Source organism: Sparus aurata, chromosome 6 (assembly GCF_900880675.1).
Source record: "Sparus aurata chromosome 6, fSpaAur1.1, whole genome shotgun sequence".
Lineage (NCBI taxonomy): Eukaryota > Metazoa > Chordata > Actinopteri > Spariformes > Sparidae > Sparus > Sparus aurata.
The window spans coordinates 22450651-22475729 of record NC_044192.1 but is presented as its reverse complement, the minus strand read 5'-3'; the positions used below and the strand labels follow the sequence as shown (position 1 = coordinate 22475729).

General features: G+C 41.3%; 1 protein-coding gene across 2 annotated transcripts; it reads left to right on the top strand.

Moving 5' to 3' along the window:
• The first annotated feature begins 9277 nt into the window (after positions 1–9277).
• Positions 9278–24606, top strand: LOC115583050 (fidgetin). 2 transcript variants are annotated; one of them, XM_030419429.1, is made up of 3 exons: positions 9278–9473; positions 10284–10504; positions 20687–24606. In XM_030419429.1, exons 2-3 carry the CDS (start codon positions 10480–10482, stop codon positions 21850–21852), a joined length of 1191 nt encoding a protein of 396 aa, XP_030275289.1. In that variant the 5' UTR covers positions 9278–9473; positions 10284–10479; the 3' UTR covers positions 21853–24606. The 2 variants fall into 2 exon arrangements, with proteins under 2 accessions (XP_030275289.1, XP_030275290.1); XM_030419430.1 differs by lacking the exons at positions 9278–9473; positions 10284–10504 and adding an exon at positions 17143–17475.
• Positions 24607–25079: the final 473 nt, after the last annotated feature.

Here is a 25079-nt window from a genome sequence, read left to right as displayed (position 1 = left end):
GGATGTTGCAATTACAGCATCTTAAAATGAGACTATGTAAGTTTTGTTTAACACAGCAGCCATTATGACCGGGGGTGAAAGTTACAATATATTTATAAATGTGTACTCCTCTTGTGTGCTACCATGCTCCTCGTGTACCAATCAATAGCCGTTTTTAGACAGGGCAGCAACCGCCAATTTGGCTGTCCTTTTGGCGGCGAGGTCCGCGGTTGTAGACAGAGGGCGGCACATTGGTGGTCTGTTTTGGTCCGCCAATTTGCCGCCTCGGAGGGTACACTTATTTCCGCCTCGTCTGCTATCTATATCCGAAGCGTGCGGGCCCCTGCGTGAGATGGGCGGAGGTGTTAATGACCTGCACTGTTGTGCGACCCAGAGCTGGGGAGTTTTAAAACCAAGAAAGAGCTGATCACAGCAGTCAGTCCATCATTTCATCCGCGGACTTCAATATGAACAACGGGACAGCCGCTGAGATCCGGGAGATGCTAGCATCTCCTCGGTCTCTGTAGCTGTCTTCGTTGTCCGCTTGTTGTTGTAGCGGCAAACTAGGAACGGTCGCTACTTTCAAATTAAAAGCCCCCGCTAAGAACCCAATTCTAAACTCCAATGGGGTGCAATGTAAAGCTCTTATTTTGAAGACAAATTCGTTGTCACTGTTCACTGCCCAACTTTGAGCTTCACGTCACATCACATGTTTACGCCTACCCCAGAGGCGGCTTTTGGAAAAGGAGGAATGTTACGCCTCCATTTTAGATAGACAGGGTGGCACATTGCCGCCTTTTCTATCTAAAAAGGGCTATTCTCACTAATCAGACGTTGCCCAAGGCGATTGCGTATATGCTCACCTGCAACAAAATGTCAAGCCCAAGTAAAACTTTATGGAAAAAACGGGATCCTCTGATCCAGCAGCAAGAACGATTTAGCAACAAAGAAATGTGGTAGAAATATATTGGCTTTGAAGAGACAGACATGAAAACAATCTATTACACAGAATGAATATTGAACTGAAGCTTGATTTGAATTAGACTTTTTCCCCATATCGTTCAGCCCTACTGGTCACTGAATGTATCAAATAGATTAATGGTGAAGAAGAACGTGTTTGTCCTTTTTCCGTGATTATAATTCAGGTCGAGGTGCTACATAAATACTGTGAAAGTATCAAAGCGCACAGCCGTTCAGAAACTGTGCCTTCAAGCGAGCCATCAGGGCTTGTCACAAGTGCACAGTCACGGCCCTCAGCCAAACCGTGGTTGTAAAAACAACTGCAGGGCTGAGGCAGCAACATGGTGGATGTTGCCTGCTCAGCCCTGTGAGAGCTGACCAATAAGAACAGAATGTGCTATTTGGGAGGAGGCCCTTAAAGAGACAGGCACTTAAACAGAGTGTTCAGACAGAGGGAGACAGAGGTGCTACAGTCATGAGACAGTATGAGAAAAATAATGTAAACACCCAAAATAAATACATGAACCTAAAAATGAGTTTAATATGGGACCTTTAAACCCCAAAGACCTACTTTAGAACAAAACCTTGGAGGTAAATCTTTACTTTAAGATTAAATATCAAAGAATATAATTAATTTGTAAAAACAATGATCCATATAAAATATCTGACCCACTATTGATGGATTCATGTGTTTAAATTCTATTCTACACTTGTTTTACTGTCCAGTTGAATATCAATGAATTGTTCTGCAACCAATTTCAAGGCCTTTTCCTCCATAATTTTCATCATTTTTATTCAAGTGACTCTGAAGCAAAGTGCACAAGTACAGTAATCTAATACTGTAACATCACATGCAGTAATACCTCCTCCGAGACATATGTGAAAGTTTTATGTTTGCTGTAAAGAACTTCTGCTTCGACTCTGTCAGACTTTTGAATGTGAATAGCCTGTGTGTCTGAGGACCCATAACTAACCTAATGAATGGCATGACTAAATATTATTCATTGTGTAAATATGTATTCTAAATCACATGAAATAATGTGTCAGTTGAGGAAAGAATATATGAAATGCTTCCATAATGGATCAGACCAAATTGTGAAAAACCCTTAAACACCAGAGTTAATGACTGTAGATGTGCTTACAGAAAAAAACGTAATTATTAAGAAACTGTTCAAGTAATTAATGAGCATCATGTGTCTTAAACCTGATTTTCAAGTTATTAATGTATATGTGAATGTATGGTACACATTCAGTTAAATGCCTTCAGTATACTGTAGGTTTACTGCATATAAATGTGACCCAGAGAGGTTACAGATTTCGATGGATGTGAGTATAAATATACTGTATGTGCTGTACGTGTGTCTGTCATAGAATACATAACCATTTCCTGTTGTGCTGCCATTTTTACCACCTTACATCTGACCAAAAACAGACCTTTTAAAAGCCATTATTGAGGCGCAGGCTGTTGATAAAACATCTTTTCCTCATCCCATTTTGTACTATAACTATACAATTTCTTTGTTGCAGAGAGATAAAGCAGGAGACCCACGTTTCAAATCCTCTTCTGCCTATATCTCTACTTCATTTCTATGTGTAGATAAAACTGTGCACTGTGTGAGGCTGTGTCCTTCTGATGAATATAAGACAACACTTGTGTCTGTTTCAAGGACAAGGTCATCTGGACAGAGGAAGATAAAAGATGAAAAGAGTAAATGTTAAAAAGCAGGGAGGTTTTCAGGGAGAAGAGCACCTGTACTGCAGAAACCTTAATCCCATAGTCTTGGAGCCATAGAAAGAGCAATGCCTTGTCTCTTCAACCACTGAATGATTAGGCTGGAGCAAGATTATTCTACATGTTTTATATGTATGTATATGTAATTTAATTTTTGATTATGGAAAAATAAAAAATAAATTATTACAGTCGAAACAGCTTGTGCTGTTGTTTCAGTTATTGCATCATGTCCTTGGTTACATAATTTGAGAGAGGCACGCCACTGAATGTGTTAACGTGTGTGAGCTTTAATGTTTTTTCATGTATTTAAGAAATTGTGCCACAAGGGGGCAGTAGAGTCACAATCCCTCATGAAGACTCTTCCTGTGAGGACTTTTCCTTCCTAATATACATGTTAAATTCAAGATTGTTTACATCATTTTAAGAATGATAAATACTGATCTCTTTTTTACCCTCTTCCCAACATCTTGGAGATGTTTCTATTTTCATTGGACTATCCCCTCCCTAACGGTGCCGCCCCTCCCCCGGTTTTTTTCCTGAGGTGAGAACACAGTGTGCACATCTGGAGGTGATCCCGACCGCAAAGGAGCAGCCTGTGGGAAGGGCTACGAGGTTAAAGATGCACTGCACTCTATATGTATATATCTGTGTGTGCATGTGTGCCTCGGGGGTGTCATGTGATCCTCCTGACTCCCAAATGCTGCTGATTACAAACAGCTGGCGGGCCCTGGTTTCAACCAATCGGGCGAGCTGTTGGCTGTGACATCAGGTGGAAGAAGCAAGGTGGACAGGATATTTTAGATCTCATGAATTGAAATCAATTAACTATAACAGGTTGGATCCCACACACAGCCTTTGAAATCATCTGGTCAGAATATACATCATATTCATGTCTTTTCAACCTAATAAGTTGTATTGCATTGATTATTATCATGTGGGTCTAGTGTAATAATGGCTCATGGCCAGCACAGGACTAATCAGCTGAGGGGGGGTCTCTGGTCCTAATGTCTCTGTTCTCAGACCTAAGCATTCAAAGAAATCCTTTGTGCTCATGTGAAGGTCCTGTGGTTTTTGTGAAGGAAAGCTGAAGAGCAAAGTGAGGCTGGAATGTAGACTGGAATGCATGTTTCTATCCCTGCAGGACTGACTGCCACAAAATGCTAAATGATCAGCAGTCTAAAGGGGGTATTAATGGTTTTTTCAATCGTTTACAATGTCATTAGTTTGCCAGTGTTCGTCTGAGCTGATTTGAGAATGTGTGTGAGAGATAACTTGTGCAGTTGGAGGTTTTCACTGCAGATTCGTCATAGCAGGATAAGCATGTGAAACTTAATATGTGTCTGTCTTAGATTTAGCCGAAAAACAAAGTATAATTATCTTATTAAAATCCTTAAAATGGCACTCATCCCCTTCCCCTTATAAAAATTCTTAATATATGAAAATGCAAATATTCCTAATTTCACAAGTTTAACCACTGGACACATGAATGTATGTACGCTGGAGGCTTCAAGTTTCTACATCACACTGTAACACTTCATAATATCCCATTATTACTGAATAGTATAGTTAATCAAACTTTAGTTAATAGTTATTTCGCTATTATCAAACAATGAAATGCTTTTTAAACCATTTAATAATCAATTGTAAAACCATAAATATGAACCAGCAATTCGTTAACATAATGACTGGGGACGGGGTAAATGTCTATCCTCGCAAACTGTTGTCTTTACACTTTTTGTACAGACTAAACAAACGAAATATAACATGACTGTGCTTTTGTTACAGAACATAAATAGGCTGTTTCATGCTGGTTCCCTGCTAATCTGCTTGCCCTGGCTATATCTTTACTATATGGGCGTGGAATCGTGAAACTATTAATTTGAAAGTTATGAATGATGATTGTTCACACGGTTTCTGCTTCTTCAACATGAGCTCATTTTTTTTTTTTTTTTTTTTTTTTTAATTAACAAATGAGAAAAATCATGCTGTCATTTTGCAATTATACGATTTCTGAAGATATTTGTGTAGCCGAAATAAAACAGATGAATGATGGTTGATTTCCAATTAACTGCTGCAGTTTCAGGGTCCAGGTATTGTGCATACTGGCTCACTGTGGCACTTTTATGACCTACTGGGACACTTAAATAGAACGGAGCCATCGTTAATGTTATTAGTAACACCTGTGTTTCTCCCAGTATGACCAGTCAAAACGTCTGCTGTGAAAAAGGGCCTGTTCCCCCAGTGGCGTTTCTCAAAGAGTCATTTGAAAGTATGAAAATTATGGTAATTGAACATTCCTACTACCTTACATGAAAATAATAACTGTTTTTAAGCGTGAGAGGAATTAAATGGTAAACCTCCTTTTGTAGAGCAGACAATTCTTGTTAAACAGCATGACATATGAAGCCTCCTGCAAGCTCAAAGACAAAATCGTTGGTCATGTGTTGGAACCAACCAAAACAATCCGGTTGGTCTTTTTTTCCCCTCTTTTCTCTGCTTCTGTTCGACTCACTGAGCTGTTGTCCTCTTTTCTCGGTGAACAGAGGCGGCTCTCGGCGCGACCCTCCCCTCCATCAATCTTTGTCATAAATCTGTCAAGCAGAGAGAAAGGGAACTGCTGAATACAGATTTGTCAGCAATTAATCTAACCTCTATTACTAGACTTCGATATTGTGTTCTCTATACCAGAGAACAATAAGCCACTCCAACATGGAGCACTGCACTGCATGTGTGTGTGGTATGCAGTCGTGTGTGTGTTTGTGTGTGTGTGTGTGTGTGTGTGTGTGCGCGTGTGCTTCCTTGGGTGGTGTTTCATCTGTTTTGTTGATTACATATAAAACCGTGTGAATCTTGTGTTCGCATTTTCAGTTTCAGGGTGCCCGTGCTCGGCGTTGTTCTTTATTCTTCATTGCCTTTTAGTACTTAGTAGAAAATGACACAGTTAAAGCCTGTGGCGGACAGTTACTGCCTCTGCTGTAGTGCTGTAAATGGAAATCATTGGGACAGCAGTGCCATTTAACCTTGAGGAGACACACAGCATTCTGAATGTGAGGCTGGCTAATTGACTTTCTGCACTTGATGAGAAGAAAGGGCACATGATGGGTTAGTGTGTGTGTTTGTGCTTTGCTGCTCCGTCTCATTGATTTTTTTTGAGTCAATATCATGTTTCCCAGACAAGACAAGACGCCGATGAGAATAAAAAGTATTAATAGATATTAATATTAATAGAATGATTGTAAACTCGTCCATGCGTGTAACGTCGCACCTGCTTGTGAACAGTTCTTTGTGTAATAGCTGCCAGAATAACATGTTGGTATTGTACTGTAGTGTTAAATGTGTCATATCGGAATTTCTACAATATGTAGCATCCAGGCAAAATTACTCCCAAGCTAGAGACCACTGTTCTAAAACACATTTAACAATTTGTTTGCTGAAACTTCTCAATATTTTCAATGAAATGTCGACACTTCCAGCAATGTTTGTGGCAAGTTGCAACAAAAAGAAATGAAAGAGTTTCAACATTTCTGCGGTTTTGCACAAATGCACATAATTCATTCTGGCGACCGGGTTGTGTATAAGCGATTCCATACATTACATGAATGACTTTCAACCAAACATAAACATAACAAAAAACAAAAAATAAAAATAAAAAAACAGAACCATCAGTGAGTAACCTTTAATGTACCATATCTCACATTACTGTCATTATTCTCACACTCTCGTATCCTGTTGCACTCAGCCCCAAGCCCCTTTTTATTGCCTTCACCTGTGTCTGCTTGTTTGTTGGTTGGTTTGTCAGCAGGATAACATGAAAACTACTGAAACGGACTTTGGAGTGGACTCAGAAAAAGAGGCGGATTCATGCTCGGAAACCTTCTCACTTTCGTTAATATTAGGTTTCTTTAATTACATTTCATGATATTTCTCGAGGATTAATGCATGGATCTTGATGAAAAAATCTACGATTATAGGTGGCTAGTAACTACGAGTGAATACAATTTGATGTGGATTCTAGATCTGATGAGCTTAAAAGTGATGCAGGGCTGTCAAGTTTGATATTGGATACGGCTTGATTGAATTCACGGGGACTGTTGGGCCTTGATGGCTATATATCTTTCAAGCCATCATGCACATTTAGTTTCATCTTCAAAATAAGGTTCAGTAATTTCCTAAAAACATTATATGTTGTAAATGTTACAAAAACACGAGTAAATAGTGCAATCTGTCTGGGACACCTAGTGCTCTTGGCCTTATGGGTAGCGGCAGGACAGTGCCCATGTTTGTCCCAATACAAGAACATGTCAACATGTCTCAATGATTTGTTTTTAATAGTTTTTGGTCGACAATGCATGAAGCACACTTTATCAGGCTTTGGCTACAAAGACAGTTGTTTGTTGGATCGATTCAATGATAGTTTTGGTCTTGTCATAGGATTTGTTGACAGCAAGAAAAACATAAAATATCACCAGACTTATCCATTTAACACAAGCCCAGTACTGTGCTGACACTGAGATTGCCTGTGGGAGACAATACACACATTTCCTGTCCTTTTTCCAAAGATTTCCTGTTCCTGTTTTGCCCCCTCTCTCTCTGTCTCTCTCTTTCTCTCACTCCTCTCTTCCCCCCTATCATTTTCTGTACATATGGTCATGCATGTGGATTGAAAGCTAATGAACTGTTTTTGAAGGAACAGACTTACAGACATCATTGACCGCATTCTCTCTTCCTGTAAACACACACACACACACACACACACACACACACTTATCATTAGTGGGACAGTTCAGTGGAGCAGCGGGCCAGTGCTCAGCTGCTTGAGACAGAATTAGAGTGGCAAACAGCTGAGATTCTCTGGGGTGCTATCATGTGACCTATCCCACCCAGAGGGCCAAAGGGACCCGGGGTTAGAGTTACCACGTCCAATTTCCAGTATAGCTGTTATGTGTCTTCCTGTGTGCATTTGTGTTATGTATCTGCTCAGTATTTGATTTGAAAAGGGAATTTCTCCCCTCTTCAGAAAACTTGTTCTCCGACCTGCCATCAGCCGCACCTTTCCGCCTGACCGTCATTAGCACACGCTCTGCCCTTTGTCCCTCGGCTTGTCCCAGTGACCTGCTTAGAGCCGCACGCCTGCACGGGAGGTGTTGCTGACGTAACAAGAGAACACATCTGGGGGGCGAGAATGTATCAAACCGCCTACCTTATCTGCGATGAAAAGAACAGCCACTGCGGCACATTTGGGATTGTTTAGATGCATTGTTTTCCACGCTTGCAAAATAACAGCGTGGCCCTTTTTTTTTCAGTGTTTGTCAGCAAAGTAGGTGAGGGAGAAAGAGCTGAGCGCTGCAGTAGCCATTACTCCTCTGAGTCACCTGATGAAAGGTCTTATAATGAGCCTCCGCTGCTGTGATTGGCAACAACTGAACTCAAAGTACCCTTGTTCTCCTCAAATCAAAAGGACTACAACGACCTGGTATTATAGGGTTGATTTTTGTAAAACTGTGCTCTGGATTCACATGATTGTAGTCTAATAAGAAGAAATTACAAAGGAACAGTTATAGTTTATGCTGTGAACAACCTCCTCCTGAAACATGGCTCACATATGTCAAACATGTGCCTGTGTGTGTGTGTGTGTGTGTGTGTGTGTGTGTGTGTGTGTGTGTGTGTGTGTGTGTGTGTGTGTGTGTGTGTGTGTTGGGGACAGGGCCTGTGCAGTCCAGAGCAGTGAAAGCAGGAGGAGTGTGCCCTGCAGGGCCTTGAGTGTTTACAGCAGAGTAACATGAGGAGTGGACCAGCTTGTCCCTCCTACTCCATAACTCTAAATGCAGAACCACAGCTGTGTTTCTATGTATGAGGGGTGAACACAAAATAGGGTGTAGAAAGGACGAGCTCAATGAGCCCCTGGTAGGAAAATGATGCCAAGCTAGAGGATCTATGTTAGAAAATCAGATACAGATAAATTACAGGTGAAGAAATTAACCCACTTCTTAGTCAAAGGTTTGAGGCCAATGTGGAGGTCATTTTGCTGCTGCCCATGCATGTGTGCAGGCCAGTGTGTGTATGTGTAGGGGGGGATGGGGTATCACAGGAATTAGGTAATATTGACATGGTTGGTTCAACTCCACCCTCCCAACAATACTAAGATCAATGTACCAGATCAATAGAAGTCATTGACAATAACTGAACTTCTCATGTGATCAGTGAAGGAGAAAATTCACCATTTTTCACTAGTGTGTGTCCAACAAGCTCATTCATCACATCACGGAAGGGCCATAATAATAATAATAATATTTATAAACAAGATAATAAACAAATGCACACATGCAGCAATTCATGCACACACACACACACACAGCAGGGGGAAACAGGCTCTCCTCTGACACGGCATGATTGGTCACTTTTTCCCTCTCTCTCCCTTCCTGCTGAAATAGTTTTAACAAAAGAGAGAGAGAAGGAGGGGGAGGGGTGGCATGGTTGGGGGAGGGGATATGGATATGTGTGTGTGTGTGTGTGTGTGTGTGTGTGTTGCTCTGTTGTCACTAGGCGAGAGAGAAAGAGAGAAAAAGAGAGAGAGAGAGAGAGAGATAGCAAGGGGAGGGTGAAGGGAGCTGGAGGGCGAGCGAGGGAGTGTAGGAGAGAAGGATAGGGTCCCAGAAGAGAGTCTCTCACACACACACACACACACACACACACAGTCACACATACACATTTACGTCCGCTCCACTGTTGTACTTTTTCCTCGGGAATAGTGGATTACTCTCCAAACTGAAGCACCAGGCGAGCAGATTCCAAGCGTGATCAGGTCAGTGGAGCTTTTACGTACTTGTTGAAAAAAAAAAATCCTCCTTTCAGCAGTAATGACAATGTTTCTGCTGCTTCTTGCACATTCCTGTCATTTCCAGCGCTCTCTGTTCTCTCTCCATGTGTGATGTGAGCTCTTTTAATTGGTTACTTTGCTGCTTACTCCACTGCACATGCTAGAGGTTCCTTTCTTCATATATGTATGTGGGATTCTCATTAACATGTCCTCATGTCACACAGGTTGTCTGTTATATCTCTTGTGCTTTCAGCTTTTCTGCAGTCATTTTTTCTCCCTCATGTATTCCATATCAGACAGGATAGCTTCCTTGTTCTGCAGAGTACAAAGTGCTTTTTGTTGGAATGGTCACTGGCGTTTGTGTTGAAACATGGGTGGCTTCAAAGAATCAGAAACCTGTCTTCGCCTGGTCTTGCGGTTTTGTGGTCAGAGGGTAAAAGCCCCCTCTCTGTCAGGGCATTTAGCGTTCAAACTGCTTCTTGATCGCTCGCTCGAACACGTGCATGTGTGTGGGCACATAAACAGAGGAAAGCTAGAGCAATGGAAACTCATTATCTGCATGAATTTCCCAACAACTTATTTCATAATCATCGTTTTTATAGAGATACTGAATTAACATATAATGCATGTAAGCAAATAAACTACTTTTAAAAATATTCGCACAATACACCTTTACCAATTTCTCAAAAACATCTTACAGTCTGGGTTTTAGTGATTACGTAACATAGAATTGGACAACTTGGTTATATTTTCTGTGTCTTTAGACTCTGACATTGGCATGTGTTTGCTCTTCAGGTGGCAGCGTGTCGGAGCGGTGTCGGACTGTGAAATGAACCATGGAGGGGTGCAGGAGGCCAGCCACTAACAGAGCCAACAGCACCAGCAGCAGGAGAAGCATTAGCCCAGGGGGGCCCCACAGCATGCAGCTGGGCCGTCACTAGCACCAAGTGGACCCGGTCCTCTCTTCTTCATCTGGGGCCAGGGCTGCAGAATGCTCAGTCCAGTCACCCCATACAGTAAGTATGTATGTGTGTGTGCTGCATGATCGTGTGTCGGATAACGGGTCTGTTCAGCATGCTGTACTTGAACAATGCGACCTCGATTGTTTTGTTTTTCTGTACAACCCTCTTTCGTTTGGAACTTCTTTTGTCCAGGATTCATCTCCTGTAGCTCAGCAGAGGGAAGTGAGGGGCTGGGGGTGGATGGGTGTTTTTTTTTTTTTTTTTTTTTTTTGGGGGGGGGGGGGGGGGGTCATTTAGAGAAGGAAGATATGCTAATGGCTTTAACAGCTGAGTCTTCAGGCTTGGCATTGAGGAATTTCACAGAAAGTGTTCAGTCGCTGTTTTTTCAGCTCCTCCATGTGACTATAGTACAGCAGCCATTTGTTTAAACAGGCTGGTGTTAAAGCACCACTGTCTGTACATGAAGGTCGTCATCTAGACTTCATTCAGAGCATTTTGTTAAGAATGTATGATAAAGAAAATGAGAAAAATTAGTATAACCTTATTTTATCTTTGTTTAAAGTAGAATATACCTTATTAATCAGTTTAAAAATGTGCATACAAAACTATAAAGGGGCACTATGTAGTTTTAGACAAGAAATTCAAATCAGAATTTTAATAGAATTTTCATAAATACATTATTAATTAGTTTTTATAACTAATAAGGTCCCCAGAACACTGTTTATAGCTAGAAAGGTGGCAGGGTCTGCCGAATATAAACAAAGTAAAACAGTAAAAACAACAAATGCGTTGTCTTTTATGGTCAGTTTGTTTATTCAGTCATGAATACAAAGACAGTTTGTTTATTCAGTCATGAATTCAAACACAGTTTGTTTATTTAATTTGTTTACGCATAAAAAAAATCAATAAAGATCTTTCTCTTCTGATTAAAATTTCTTCCCAAAAATTACACAGGGCACCTTTAATGATCGTGCACCTTTGATGATCATGCACCTTTGCAAAAGTAGTATTTTCTGCATTTAGTATGTAAAAGTAGATTAAATCACATAAATCTTGGTGACACATCACAGTTTGGTCCCGGTGTTGCGTATGTGCTAATCATGAGAGGTTGCTATCCAGGCTGATGAATATGCTTATATTGATTGACTGTTCTATTGATTAGGCCAAGCTTTAAGAGGATTACAACGCTAACCTGATTGGAATAATGCAACAAGGATTACTTCTAGGTTTTTTTGTATTCTAAAGAGTGACACGGTGGGAAAAAAAAGAAACAGGTAAAAAAGGACATTTTCTGAGCAGACAAGTTTTAGTAACATTCCAATGTCACATTCCTCCCTCGAAAAGACTCACAGCGTCATGTTAGATTTTTTTGCACTGAATATACGAACATCCCTGTGCTGGTAGTATTTTTACAACCACAACTGCTTATCTCACAGACATTTCTTGCCAATGTGCACAAACACAAACAAGTAAACATACAATGACCCACACCTCATTATGGGCCTTGTCATTATGATAACAGTGTGGCATGAAAAGAGTAATGAGAGGTTTTAGCCCTTTTGAGTCACCAGTTACCAGGGTGAAGCGACTCTGTGAATGAAAGCCAGATCGTTAGTAACCTGGTGTCACAAGCTTCTCATTAGGCCTCTATGAGGGGCAAATAAACACACACATTAGTGCTCCATACAATCATGAAAGCTTGTTAAGTAAATTGAAGCACACCTTCGAACCTCATTAGGTGTGGTGAAGACCTGTGCCGCTGCTACTGCTGCTGTTTTAAATGACAGAGAAAGAGCGAAGTGAAGGGCAGATGGAGAGAACGTCAGGAGGGACTGGTCAGCTGCAGCCTGATATATGAGTGGACACAATAAGCAAAGACGGGCCAGGCCAGCCTCTGCCACATGTGTGTGTGAGCTAAAGGAGTGGGGGAGGGGGAGGACTGACCACACAGGCTCGGACACACGGTCCCGAATTTACTACAGCACAGAGGGAAGGAGGGTGGAAGACTTTGGGGCAAAATCAGAGTTAAGAAAAAGAAGTGAAAAAGGAAAATGAGGATTCAAATAATTTATAGTAGCTTCTCAGCAGTACTTAGAGAAAAATCTGTGATTGGGTGAGTATGTTTGAGCAATAAAATCCACATTCTGACCTCAATAGTCATAGTAAGAGATGATTTGTAGATAAAAGGTGTGTAAAACTCGATATTCAGAGTCAGTTACGGTACAATAGTTGATTGGCTGACGGCCGTGTGGCCTAGTGGCCTGTGCAGGCCTTGAGAAAAAAGGGGGGAAGGGGGAAAGAGAAGGGAGAGGGAGGGTTTTCTCTTCAGCGGCTCCATGCTTTAGACTACGGTCAGTGCTTACATAACAATCGAACCCTCATTTACTCTGCAAGCAGGGAAGACTCAGATATGTAGGTGTGTGTGTAGTCCATTGTGCAATAACATGCTCCATGTGTATTCATCCCTCACTTCTCCTATGATATGTTCTGTATTTATCCTACAAGCAGTGGTGTGAATTAACTCTAACTAATACAAATGACCTGATGATATGTGAACAGCTGATCGGGTCATTTATCAGAACTGTAAGTATGCATGTCCTCTCTCTGCTCGCTTACTTGCTTCATTCTGGGAGTGGACAGTGCGTGTTTAGCGTATGGAGAGGATATGTGCTTTGTAAATAGATCTCAGGTTAGATTCCTGGCATTCCAGCAGCCTGACTCATCCAATGGATGACCAAGAGCTCCTCTGCCTGTTGGCCTGCTGAACCTGCACCAAAGCCACAATATAGAAGGAGTGCTTGAGCCTGTTTGTGTGTGTGTGTGTGTGTGTGTGTGTGTGTGTGTGTGTATGTGTGTATGTGCTTCTGAGTGTCTGTCCATCCTCAGGAAATGTAAGTCTTTGTTTATTGTGAGTGGAGTAAAAGCACTAACAGAGGACCTTTCAACTCCAGAGGGGTGATTTTTGTTTCCACTCCCCATCCAGTCGGACAAACAGCCGCCTCTGATGCTCCACAACCCCCAAATCCCATTCCAGCCAAGCCCCCTTCCCCCACAAGTACTTTCATCTAATCAACCCCTAATTACTCATACTGACCATGCAGTGGACCACGAGTCAACTAGCCTCTGCTGAGAAAACATCTATGACTTGCATTATTGTGTTTCCTTGACGTAGGAAATCATTTGGTGAATTTGTCTGTTTGCTCCGTATCCGATCAGTGATTATTAAGAAGTAGTGATGAGAGGGCGCTGAAACTGGTTTTAGTGGAGGTTGTTGATGGCTCGATGGAGAGCTTGAAGGATTACGCTCAGCCCATGTCTTTAATGGATGAATCAGGTTGCTGTTTACAAGCATCCTACTACCCTAGTGTTTCCCACACATATCTTAATGCATTTATTTTGCTCCATGCAGATTAAAGAACACTAAATTGCTGGTGTTGGGACAATTAATAAACACGCACATGCACACTCAATGTGAATTTATATTTTTGAGTGTCATGGTGGCTACACTGTAGGTGACTGGTGCCTCCTCATATATGTAGCTACATGTAGAGTCTGCAGGATCGGTCGGCTTGGGATGTAAATATTTCCTTCCCTCGCCTCCATTGCCCTTTTTACACAGTGATACCGCATTATCTCCGGAGCGGTGGTTCGCCAATTCTCCGCCGATGGTCGTTCACACAGAGCGAAGCATCTCCACCTTAAAGACAAACCGCTGTGTAATTCACACAGAAAGCGGACACTGCGGGTCCTAAAGAGGTATGACAGTACACGTCATGATGATGGCGTCGGTGTGTTTTCAAGGGGTTTCCCCCGGTGTCCCCTCGTCAATCTAAACCCGCGGACAGTTTATAGTCATATAGATACTGTTATAGTGTGTAGTGATTGAGATCCTGACCCACCAAACATCCTGGAAAGTGACAAAGTTATGTTTTTCGCTATAAATTACATAATTACCTAATCGCCATCAGTGAACTGGAAGCTGTCTGACTCACTCGGGGGGACGGAGGCTGTTTTCTGGGGGAAAGTTCACTAAAGTCTCGGTCCGGAGGGCTGACACTCGGTGAGTTAAAGTTTTTTGCAGGTTACAGGCGCTGTTTTTCCGGCAGAAATGTGACGAAGAGTCGGTAGGACAGACAGGAGCACACGCTTCTCCACGTACAGCTGTGGTATTTTTTTTCCACATACAAGTTGCCAAAGACAGTTACCGATACTACGTTACTTTTGTTTGGTCATGTAACGTTGCATTATGGGAAATTTCTCTTCATTAAGTTGAGTGAGGGACCTGTGCAGTTATCAGACTGTACGACTGACACGCCCCTGATCCGCACCGTCGGCTTATCCGGTCACACTGGTTTGGTTCGCCAATAATATGGCCCTGATACTACCTTCAGAGACAGATCAGCGCCGGAGCGAAATTTCCCCCCTCACCGCATCTGAAACTTTCACACAGAGGAGGAAGCGGAGAATTGGCGCAGGATCCCCGCATGCAAACAGCAGTGTGTGTGGGGCTCATGTAAGTATTCCCTCGTTCTGCTTGATCCCCTCTTGCCTCAACACGTTCAGAGCTTTCACTGGCCTCTCCTCTTCTGATGTAATCATCTCAATAGTGCTACACAAATTAGTTATGTTTCATCAAGTGAAGCCATCTCAAGTGTAACGGTTCTCCCCCAAACCATTGTTACTCGTCTATGAAATGAAGGAATTAATGTGAGAGTAGGTAAAAATGATTACGTTAGGCAGTAATAAACATGATACAGCCATAATATGGCACTGTCATCAACCTCAAACTGTAAACCTTATTGCAAATGTGTCTTATATCTGAAGGATGTTATTCAAGCTTCACCTATCTCACAAATCACAGTTTTCTGAGCTGTTAGAGGTCACTGGTGGTCTAGAGAAGAGGAGGTTTGACACTTGAGACTGATTTATACATCAGCATTAAAGCAGTGGTTTTCAAACTGGGGTCCTTCAGTGGGTTGATGGGGGACCAGCGAGAGGAGGAATAGAATATTTTGACTTTTCTGCAATTGTTTGGCAGTTGGAACAATAAGGAAGCATGAAGGGTCAAGCACTTTGAATGACTGTATTTTATAGTGATCCTAGTTTGATCGCTGATAAACTGTATAGACCTTTTTATCTTCAAATGTAAATAATACTCAGATGAGATTCCTTAAGACATATTCCCTCACTAGAGGTCCTTGGTCTAATGAGGACCAATCTTACAAAATTTGGAAATCCCTCCATTAAAGTTTCCCCTCACCTCAGCTAAAGATCAGATGTCAAAGTTATGTGCATTGATTTAAATGATTAGGTCTTTTATCTATTCAGTTTTAACCAATAACATATGCACACACAAAGAAACACCATCAGTATGCTGATGGACATTCAAGGTTTAAGTATTTGCTTGTATGAGATTTAAAAAAAATAAAAAAATAAAATAAATTCCTTTTTTCCCTACTAGAAATATTTAAGAGTTTCAACTGATATCAACCACACACAACATAACTGAGATCTCCAGCAACAGAAGTGATGCACACAAATTGCAGGGACAAATCCTGGGGTGCCCATGAATTAAGTGAACATGAAATCACACTGAGTGAGCAAACATGGATTTACGAAATCCTAAATGCTACTAAAAGGAGGAGGGTGAGGAAATGGTTGGAGTGGAGCTGGACCCAAGGAAAGCACGAGACCCCTTGGAGGAAGTAATGGGACGTAAATACTAAATTGATTGTTGTTTATGATTGGAGGATGTGAGAAACACAACTTGAAATTGCTTTCATGCTTTAGGTTCCTTATATGAAGCTAATTTAAATGTACGTTACACTATATACACTATATGACAGTGGTGTAAGATCACTAAACAGTAGAAGTGACAGCACAACATACATGAGTGCATAGCAACTGATTACTTTAAAAGATTTGATCTTATTTTATGTTCTTGTTTTTGTGGTTTTCTCATCCCTGTGAGCTTTGATGTGTCCAGTAGTCGAAGTGCAGAGGAAACACTGGTGCCGTTCAACAGTATGATAATCACAATGATTAAGGAAAGCTGTCATAGCACCAAGCCGGCTTAGTGCTCATCTTTGTCTCTGGGTAAGCCAAGCATGGCTGAGACTTGAGGGGTGTTTCCAAGCCCCAAGACAACATGAGGTGCTAGATTAAGGTTAGGGTCTCCCTCACTCATCCCTCCTAATACCTCAAACCCTGCTCCCCAATATCCTCTCTTGAACACACATGTCAGATGCCACAGCACTCCAGAACAGTAAGAGGTTTAAATCTGTTGCTGGAATTCACGTTTTTTAAAGAAAAAGGCAAACATGGCAGTGTTATCTTAAATCATATCTTATCTTTATCTAAAAATGTCTCAAAATCTGAGCAAAGACTATATTTTACTGCGGACAACGAATGAGAGAATTTGAAAGGCAGTAAGGCAGTCTTTCTCATTTTGGCATTTATAATTATTATACATATTATTAGGTAAATCTACTAGATTTAGGTAAAAAATGTACACAATAGAGTGATTACCTGTGTTAATTCACAAGACGCTGTTGCCTTTAATATTAAAATATATACATATATTAAATAAAACATTTGTTTTGTGTCATCATCTTGGAATATAGCCTTCATCTAAGTCACAAGCTTACTACAAGGATGAAGAGTAAGCTCACCAGTGGTGATGCTTCTTTAATTCTTGTCCACGACCACCAGATTGTCACCAAGCACTGACACTCCCGTAAGCCCCGTGTGCTCTAATCCATCATTAGTCTGGTTTCCTCAGTCTGTTCTATAACCCGTCCAGGCCCTCCAGTTTCCTTGTCAATCGCCTGATCTCACAGAGATCCTTCTATTTGTTCGGCTTTCACATTCCTCCGGATTGCTGTGGGGATTCCAGAACACAGTTGATTACTGCGGTCGAATATGTCTTGGATAGATTATAGACCATCTGATGACGACGGAGTGAGAGGAGTAGATTGATGGCAAAGCAGCAAACGGTTGACTCATGACTGCAATCAGCATGACCAGTGAGTATTACTCCGACAAAACTGTGAGGGCTTTGCGATTACACGATACATACTGTGTGGCAATAGAAAAATGTCTTATCGTTTCATATTATTCACTATGGTTTATTTCTTTGAAAACAATCTGACCTGATAAAGATGCAAGTAAGTTACCATGCTTTACCCTCTTTTTAGTCACGCAATTTCTTGGTAGCTCTGCATCTATGTAATATGCATATAACCAGCCTACTAACAAACCAAAACAGCAATCTTTTCGTCATTTGGACGATGATTTGTGTTCTTCAGCGTAACACAGGTGCAGGCAGGAAATTAGTATAAAGACAGCACAAACAAACATGGAGGAGAGTGAACGTGAGACAGAAAGGGGGAATTACTAGCAGGAGAAGGGCGAGGAGGTACTTAAAGAGGGGCTATTTCTGTCACATGGACATGGTTTCGATGTGAGAGGAGAGAAAAAGTGCAATGACATGGGATGTATTATTATCAGAATATTTCCTATATCAGGATAGGAGATTTTGGTCATCGCACAGCCCAACGGTACATTTGCTTATCTGCATGCAGGACACTACCGTAAGACCACTGAAGTTTTTAATTCTTCATAGTCTAATCGACGTTGTTAAGATTGTAGATTTATGTTATATACATCTGTCATTTAAGTGTATTTGCAATATTATGTATTCGGCTGGAGTCTCAGTAGTCCTTAGTGCCTAGTCAAGTCAGTTTCATGTCATGTCTAAATTTATGACTACCTGAAAAATATTTAGAATCTGTTTAAAATACAACACCCTCTATACTTAAACCTTCAACACAGAACACGGATTCCAAAATATTTTGGTCAACACTAAAACATAATTTAGGTCAAGGCAGCTAAATATTTGCAGCCTGCAGTGGGACCCTTATTTCTTTTGTTTCTCTATATTTGTATTAGGTGCTCCAACGTTGTTCCAGAAAATTGCTTTTATGTGAAAAGCAATGCTGTAAGGGTTTATATTGCCTGCGTATGTTCAGCTATAGGTGATGCCCTCAGTGCAATACACACACCTGTACATCAGTAGCATTTGGAGCATACTGTATACTTTACATCCCAGTTCACAACACACAGTACTACTCATGATGACTTCTTACCTGCAAACATTTTGTTTTTATTTTAGGCCTGTCAAGTCAAGATCCGTAGATTTACTGTGAAACACAATTAATCAAGACCCTCCAATAAGGGTTAATTATTCTCCTGGGTCATGATGTAAAATAATTTTGTCTTCTCTGTTTTCCTTTACATTAGTGTGCAGTAACATTCTCTCCTGTTAAGCATCTGTAGAGGGTCTCTGCCTCTGTTAGATAGCTATGATTGTGTGTTAGTGGGAATACAAACTTTTTTTTTTGTTTTGTGCTCTGGATGGGTACAACCACCAGTCAGAATTCCCAGGTGTAAAAGGATTTCTCTGATCCAGGCTGGAGCTTGTGCCGGTCAAGAGCGCTGCGATCCCTGGATTGGATGAGTGGGATTAATGGGCTGAAGGATCATTTAATTTAGGGATCAACATGTGGCCCGTTTGAGGCCCATCTGGTGGTCCTCTTGGACATGTGATGCAACCTGGCGTAATCTACATTTAGACAGACGTGTGAGAGAGTGTGTGCGCAATAATGAATAAGTCGCAACACCTGCCACTGCTGCTATTATTTCTTGCTTTCGTATAAAATCTTCAAACATGGCCAATACGTAGAACATGTTGCATAAAACTGGAATTATAAGTCGTTACTTGATCGGTCGAGGAAATAGAAAATGAATCAGCATTTATTTTTAACATTGATTGTTTAAATAATTTACCAAATATTTTATTTTCCAGCTTCTCCAATCTGAGAATTTGCTGTTTTCCTCTGCTTTATTTATCATTGTGAATTAAATAGCTTTCTGTTTCCTGACTGTATGTTGGACAAAACAAGCATGACGATATAACCTTAAGTTCCTGAAGATTTTACAGAATGTTCTCTCATTTTATTCATCAAACGACTAATTCGTTAAACAAAGGAATTACTGGCAGATTAAGCACTGAAGAAATATAATCCTAAAATGCAACACTTCAACTAAGAAGAATCAAAACATGTTGAAGGAAGAAGTCTTATGGGCTTAAACTGCTTCACATCAAGCTGACAGCCTGTCCGGTGCTCTCTGAGGAGAGCATTCTTGTACTACAATTAATGCTTCAACAAAAACATTATCTGAGTCTGGTCCAGAACAGGCAAAAGGCCATAGATCCGAAAAGTTCCAAAGGAAAGACAAAACTATCCCCACGTATAGAAAGACAGTGATGCGAATTTATCGATGACCTTAATTATTTGTCAACCAATGTTGGTTAAATCGAGGCAGTGGTTTCTTTCTCTGTCCACTGCTGTTCTAGGGAAGCCCCTCTGGCCCAGGCCTGGGGTCAGGACAGTTTAATAATACTCTGCAATGCCTGGAATGTCAGCCTAATGCCTGGTCAAAAAGACAAGGCCTGTAAAAGCCAAGCAAAAGCTCACAACCACTAAACCAGTGGATTACTTGGTTTGTGTAAATGTGCATGTATAATTACACATGGCACGTGAAAACCTGATTTTTCGGACTGCTCAATCAATCACTTCACTTGTAATAGTGTTCACTGGCCCAGTGTCTCTGTGTAGTATGATGAAAAACAACTCTGATCCTCGTCCAAACACTAACCCCCATCTCTCCCACCTCTATTCCCCCTGCCCAGCAGACCCCTGAGATTTGGGCCAAATCAGATCACACGCTCGGTGGGGGTGGCTTTGTGGACTAAGAGAGTCACAGAGAGACAACAATGGCCCCAATGTGAGGGAGGCAAAAGCGCAGGGGAGTGCGCAGGCTGATAGAGGCTTATCGCCAGGGAGACCAGGCTGGGGGCTATGTTGCCGGCTTCACATAAAGATTAGAACAGTTGTCCCCTGCCTGGATGAGTCTGTGTAGAAGAGCATGAGCTAAGCATCGACATGATTTTGGAAAAGGGTCAGCCAAGGTAGATATCAGTGAGGCATGACTCTTAGCTTTCTTGTGAGTACTGGAAAGCAGAGTGGGTAAAAAATACTCTAAATGTGGTATCCACTCTTTATCTGGTCCAGACCAAATGCTGCAAATACAGTGTAAACTCATTTTTTTACAATGTTTGCTCTGTCATTTCATGATTGAATGGACAAATGCTGATATGGTCTTGTTTTTCAGGTCTGTTGAAGATGCACTGGTCTCCGGAGCACGCCGCCCCCTTATCTCAGTGGCCTGAGCAGCACCTAGATGTCACCTCAACTACTTCACCACCTTCTGCCCACAAACATGACCCCTACTCTGCAGCTGGCAGACGCAGCTTTGCCCCTGCAGGTTACCCTTGGGCCAGTGATGACATATCAGCCCTTACTGCTTCTTCTCTGCTCAAGCGCTACGCTGAGAAGTACTCAGGCTTGGAGCTGCCCTATGATCGCCCTCCTACTGGAGCCTACTCAGAGCCTGGAACTTTCCTGAAAACTGAATCTGAGCCCTGGCCTCTGGGTCAGGGCATGGAGTGTTACCCTGGACTGGAGGCATTAACCAGTGCCAAGTTGGGCTCAGCATCTGTGGGCATCCCAGCCACAGGAAGTGTGACAGTAGTGAGCAGTAATTTGACCTCTGAGCCAGTCTACAGTGGTGCAGGTCCCTGTAGTGCCCCATCATCTCAGGAATATCCTCCTGCCTACAACAGCACCTACCTGTCCTCAGGATACTGCCCTCAGCCCGGTGCAGCACTTCCTCCAACCCCTCTACACTCTTTGCAGGCCGCATCTACTCTAGTGCCCAGCTACAGTGCCAGCACTCCTGTCTACAACTACCCTCCAGGGTGCTACCCCCAAACCAGTCTGTCCACTGGATACAGCCACCCTAGTGCCTCCTATCTGCCCTCTGGGATTAGTGCCCCTTCCCCTCTGGCACCAAGGCCCACCATGGTGGGTGGCAGTTACAGCTACCCATCTCACAGCATTGGAGGGAACGCCGAGGTAGGGACGCCACTGAAACGCAAGGCCTTTGAGATGGCAGAGGAAGGACAGGAGGGAGCAGAAGGGGAAGGATCACGCTACAGAAAGTACAGCAACGGCCATGGAAACAGCCATGGCAAAGGTCACGGCAACGGGCATGGCAATGGCTATGATATGAGCAGCCCAGCCTCAGACCCACAGGCTTTCAAACCTGGAAAGCCCCTGATGTCACCCACTTATGGCGGGGCAAGGGACTACAGCCCACCATCAGGCCTAGCAGGAGAGAGTGTGTCAGTGGAGCACAACTTTCCTCAGCAACAGAGAATGTCTATGAAGATACCTGCGTCGCACACACGATCTGAAGACCCAACTGGAGGGCGCTGACAGTCCTGAATGGCATTTGAGAAAATTCTCTTACTATTTGAAACTGACAAGGGTTCCTAATCCAGACAGATTAGTGGGTTAAACTTGGATTTTTCAATGAAAGGTTTCATTCAACTAGAGAACACAAGCGGGCACAAGTTTGGTATTCCTTGTGCATCTTTTACATTTTCTTTACTCATGTATTTCCAAAGATTCACAGGGGCATTTTGCTCTGTAAGGTTGAGGTAAGTCTTAGGGATGGGGTTAAGGCATTCTCTACATAGACAGTCTAAATGTATGAGTGTCTGTTTCTCTCAGGATCCTATTTATTTCCTTCCTGCTACTGTGGCAGCAGTACTGCAACGTTGCTGTTTAAGAAGTTGGTGTAATTACTTGTGGCCATTATGTATGTTGAAGGCCTTTGACTGCAATACTTTCTACCGCACCACAAAAATCATTTTTACTGACCAAAAAGTAAGGAGAGCAATAACGGAAATGGTGAGATTGCCATACTAATTCAGCACAATCACTGCTACTTTACAGGCCGACTCCAAGGCGCGATGTCACTTGGCTTGAGAAATGAATGTTCATAGCACGCTCTCCTGTGACCTTTACTCACTGTCAATGTATTTTCCTTAACTTTTTTTCATGCTCTTTATCTTATTCTGTCGTGGTGTCCTGCTTCTTATTCTCAACCTTTTTCATTGCTGAAGAACTGTCCAGTTTACATATACCAAGCTGCTTATCAATTAATTACATAGATGAAGCCGCCCTTTATATTGTTTTGACGTAAAGAAAGAGTGGGGAAATAATCTAAGATTTTATGTTCATTTAAAAAAATGGATTTGACAGTATATGCAGATCATCTTCGAAGCGTGTTGTTTACTTGCAGATTTCTGCTGATCGGTAAAGTACCTGGTATATTTTCAAAAGAATCTACAAATAATGTAATACCTGATCCAGCTTATGCCTTGTCCGTAATACTCAACATATTTCAAGAAACAACGACTATATCAAGCAAACAAATATGTTCAAGTCTGCATTCTGCTAAAATTCACTCAGAGCAAACAGTTTTTGAGCCTGTTTGATACTTCTGTTGGATGCACAGCCCAAACTAAGAGGCATGCAGGATGCAGTGGAGGATATACTGGAGGCCTCTGAGTGAGTGCCTCAACATTACATTTTTTATGAAGATTTACCTGCTTGTCTGCCAGGAGTTACTCTTTCTTTAATATGCATTCTCTTTATTTTTGCGTCTCAAAAGGATGATTTATAGTCGTGTTATTGATTACTCAGGAAGAATATTGTTACCTCAGAATGATAAACTAAGAATGTATGTTATTACCTTAGGGTGTTTGTAGGGAGCTTTATGGAGCACGATGAAAACGGAGCCATGGCTTTTATTAAGAGCAAAACACACTCTGAACACTTCAGGGAAACGAGGAACTTACAAGGCCTTGAAACTAACAGCATAGACACACACACACAACACACACACACACACACACACACACACACACAAACACACACACATCCACACTGCTTCTTAGCTCTGGGAAATTAAACTCAAGGTTTTTTGTACCAAGGCCTGAAATGTTGAATGTAATTCAAATATTTTTTTTAAAAGGACAATACATGCCATAATGTATATCGATGATGTTTTTAGATATATGAAACATATTTTCCTCATGTATAGATGTAATTCTCTTATAGGTTTTGGTGGAGAAATGAATGACATGTTAAGTGTTAGTGTAGTTAGTGGGGAAACGGTTTTGTGGACAAACTGTCACAACAAAGCACTCCTGATAAACAGCTTTGGACATATCAAGACGTACTCATACTACAGTACATGCTCTATAATAGGTATGCTTATAAATGTCTTAATGTGTCCAATTTCCATTTCACATATCAGTATTTTAAAAACAGCTTGACACAGTGTCACAGGTCAAATCAGCTTTATTTTAGCTCAAACATGAATTGACATCATGAAGAAGGAAAAAGTTGTATGTGCACTGTTGGAACATATTTTCAGTTACTCTCAACCTTATTTTCACGAATCCTGTCATAAGTTGTGCCATACAATTTTTTCTTCTTTTATAAAGTGAAGCCCTTTGGTGGCTGTCACAAAACCGAACCCTAGTCTAAAAGCATGCCCAGAGAGCAGATCCCCTTTAATAGTAACATTTAGGCTTCAGAATTAGTCTGAAATGCAATGTGATAAAGAAGTATTTTAATGCCTCTTTTGGAAATAAAAGCACATTCATAAAAATTGTATGTACTCAGAATATGGTTGAGTGTGGGAAAAAACACCCTTATCACACAAAGACTTGGCTTTAAAGTGTGTTGAGTAAAAAAATACAAATTATTGAAAAGGTGTTGAGCAAATAATGTATTCTTACCCTCAGATTTTAAAAGTATTTAAGCGCTTAGCTTCAACAATTAAATGCTCTTCAATGCCATAGAAAAGGAATGTGCTCTACATGAACTACACACTACAACAAACAAACCACAGCATTTTGCTGCTCCATTGAAGTAAATAGAGTTGAATTTGTCCAACCGATGGAAAATGGCATTTCAGTGATATCTCTGTGATTCAGCTGTACTTTTGTTGTATCTTGTACATTCTCTGTAACCAATTCTACCTCATTTTGAAGACATTGTACATGGAAATATTTATTTCATGTCATTTCACAAGCAATGTTTCTCATTTTTGACCTGTTATAGTCTACCTCACTAAAAGCTGTTGTGTCATGGAAATGAAGATATCGCACCAAACTGGTTTTTGTCTTTTTGTCAGAAATGTTTGTGGTTTGAGTGACAAGAATTGAGTGAATGCCCACCCAGAACAATTACACTTCTTCTCTCTTTTAACGCAGTATTTAAAAACATCATATCCCACATTTTCTTACAGTGAAGCCATTATTTTTTTGTTTACAGGTGGACTTAAATTAACACCAATAATATCTAGATGGTATACTTCCTATTATCTAAACTAGTTTGTATTTAAGTCAAACATGTGTGCAGTTTGTCTTAAGGCAAGCATATAATTCTAGACATGCAAGGAGTACATTTTCCTATTATAAATAAATAATTTTGTATTTTTACTTGGGTTTAAATGGAGCACCAACTGTTTTTGAACCAATTTCACCAGCAGTCACAAGACATCAGACCCTATTTTATCTTATGATAATTTGGAAAATATAACAGAGTACTTTAGTACTAAGAATAAAGAAATTATTGACCAGTAA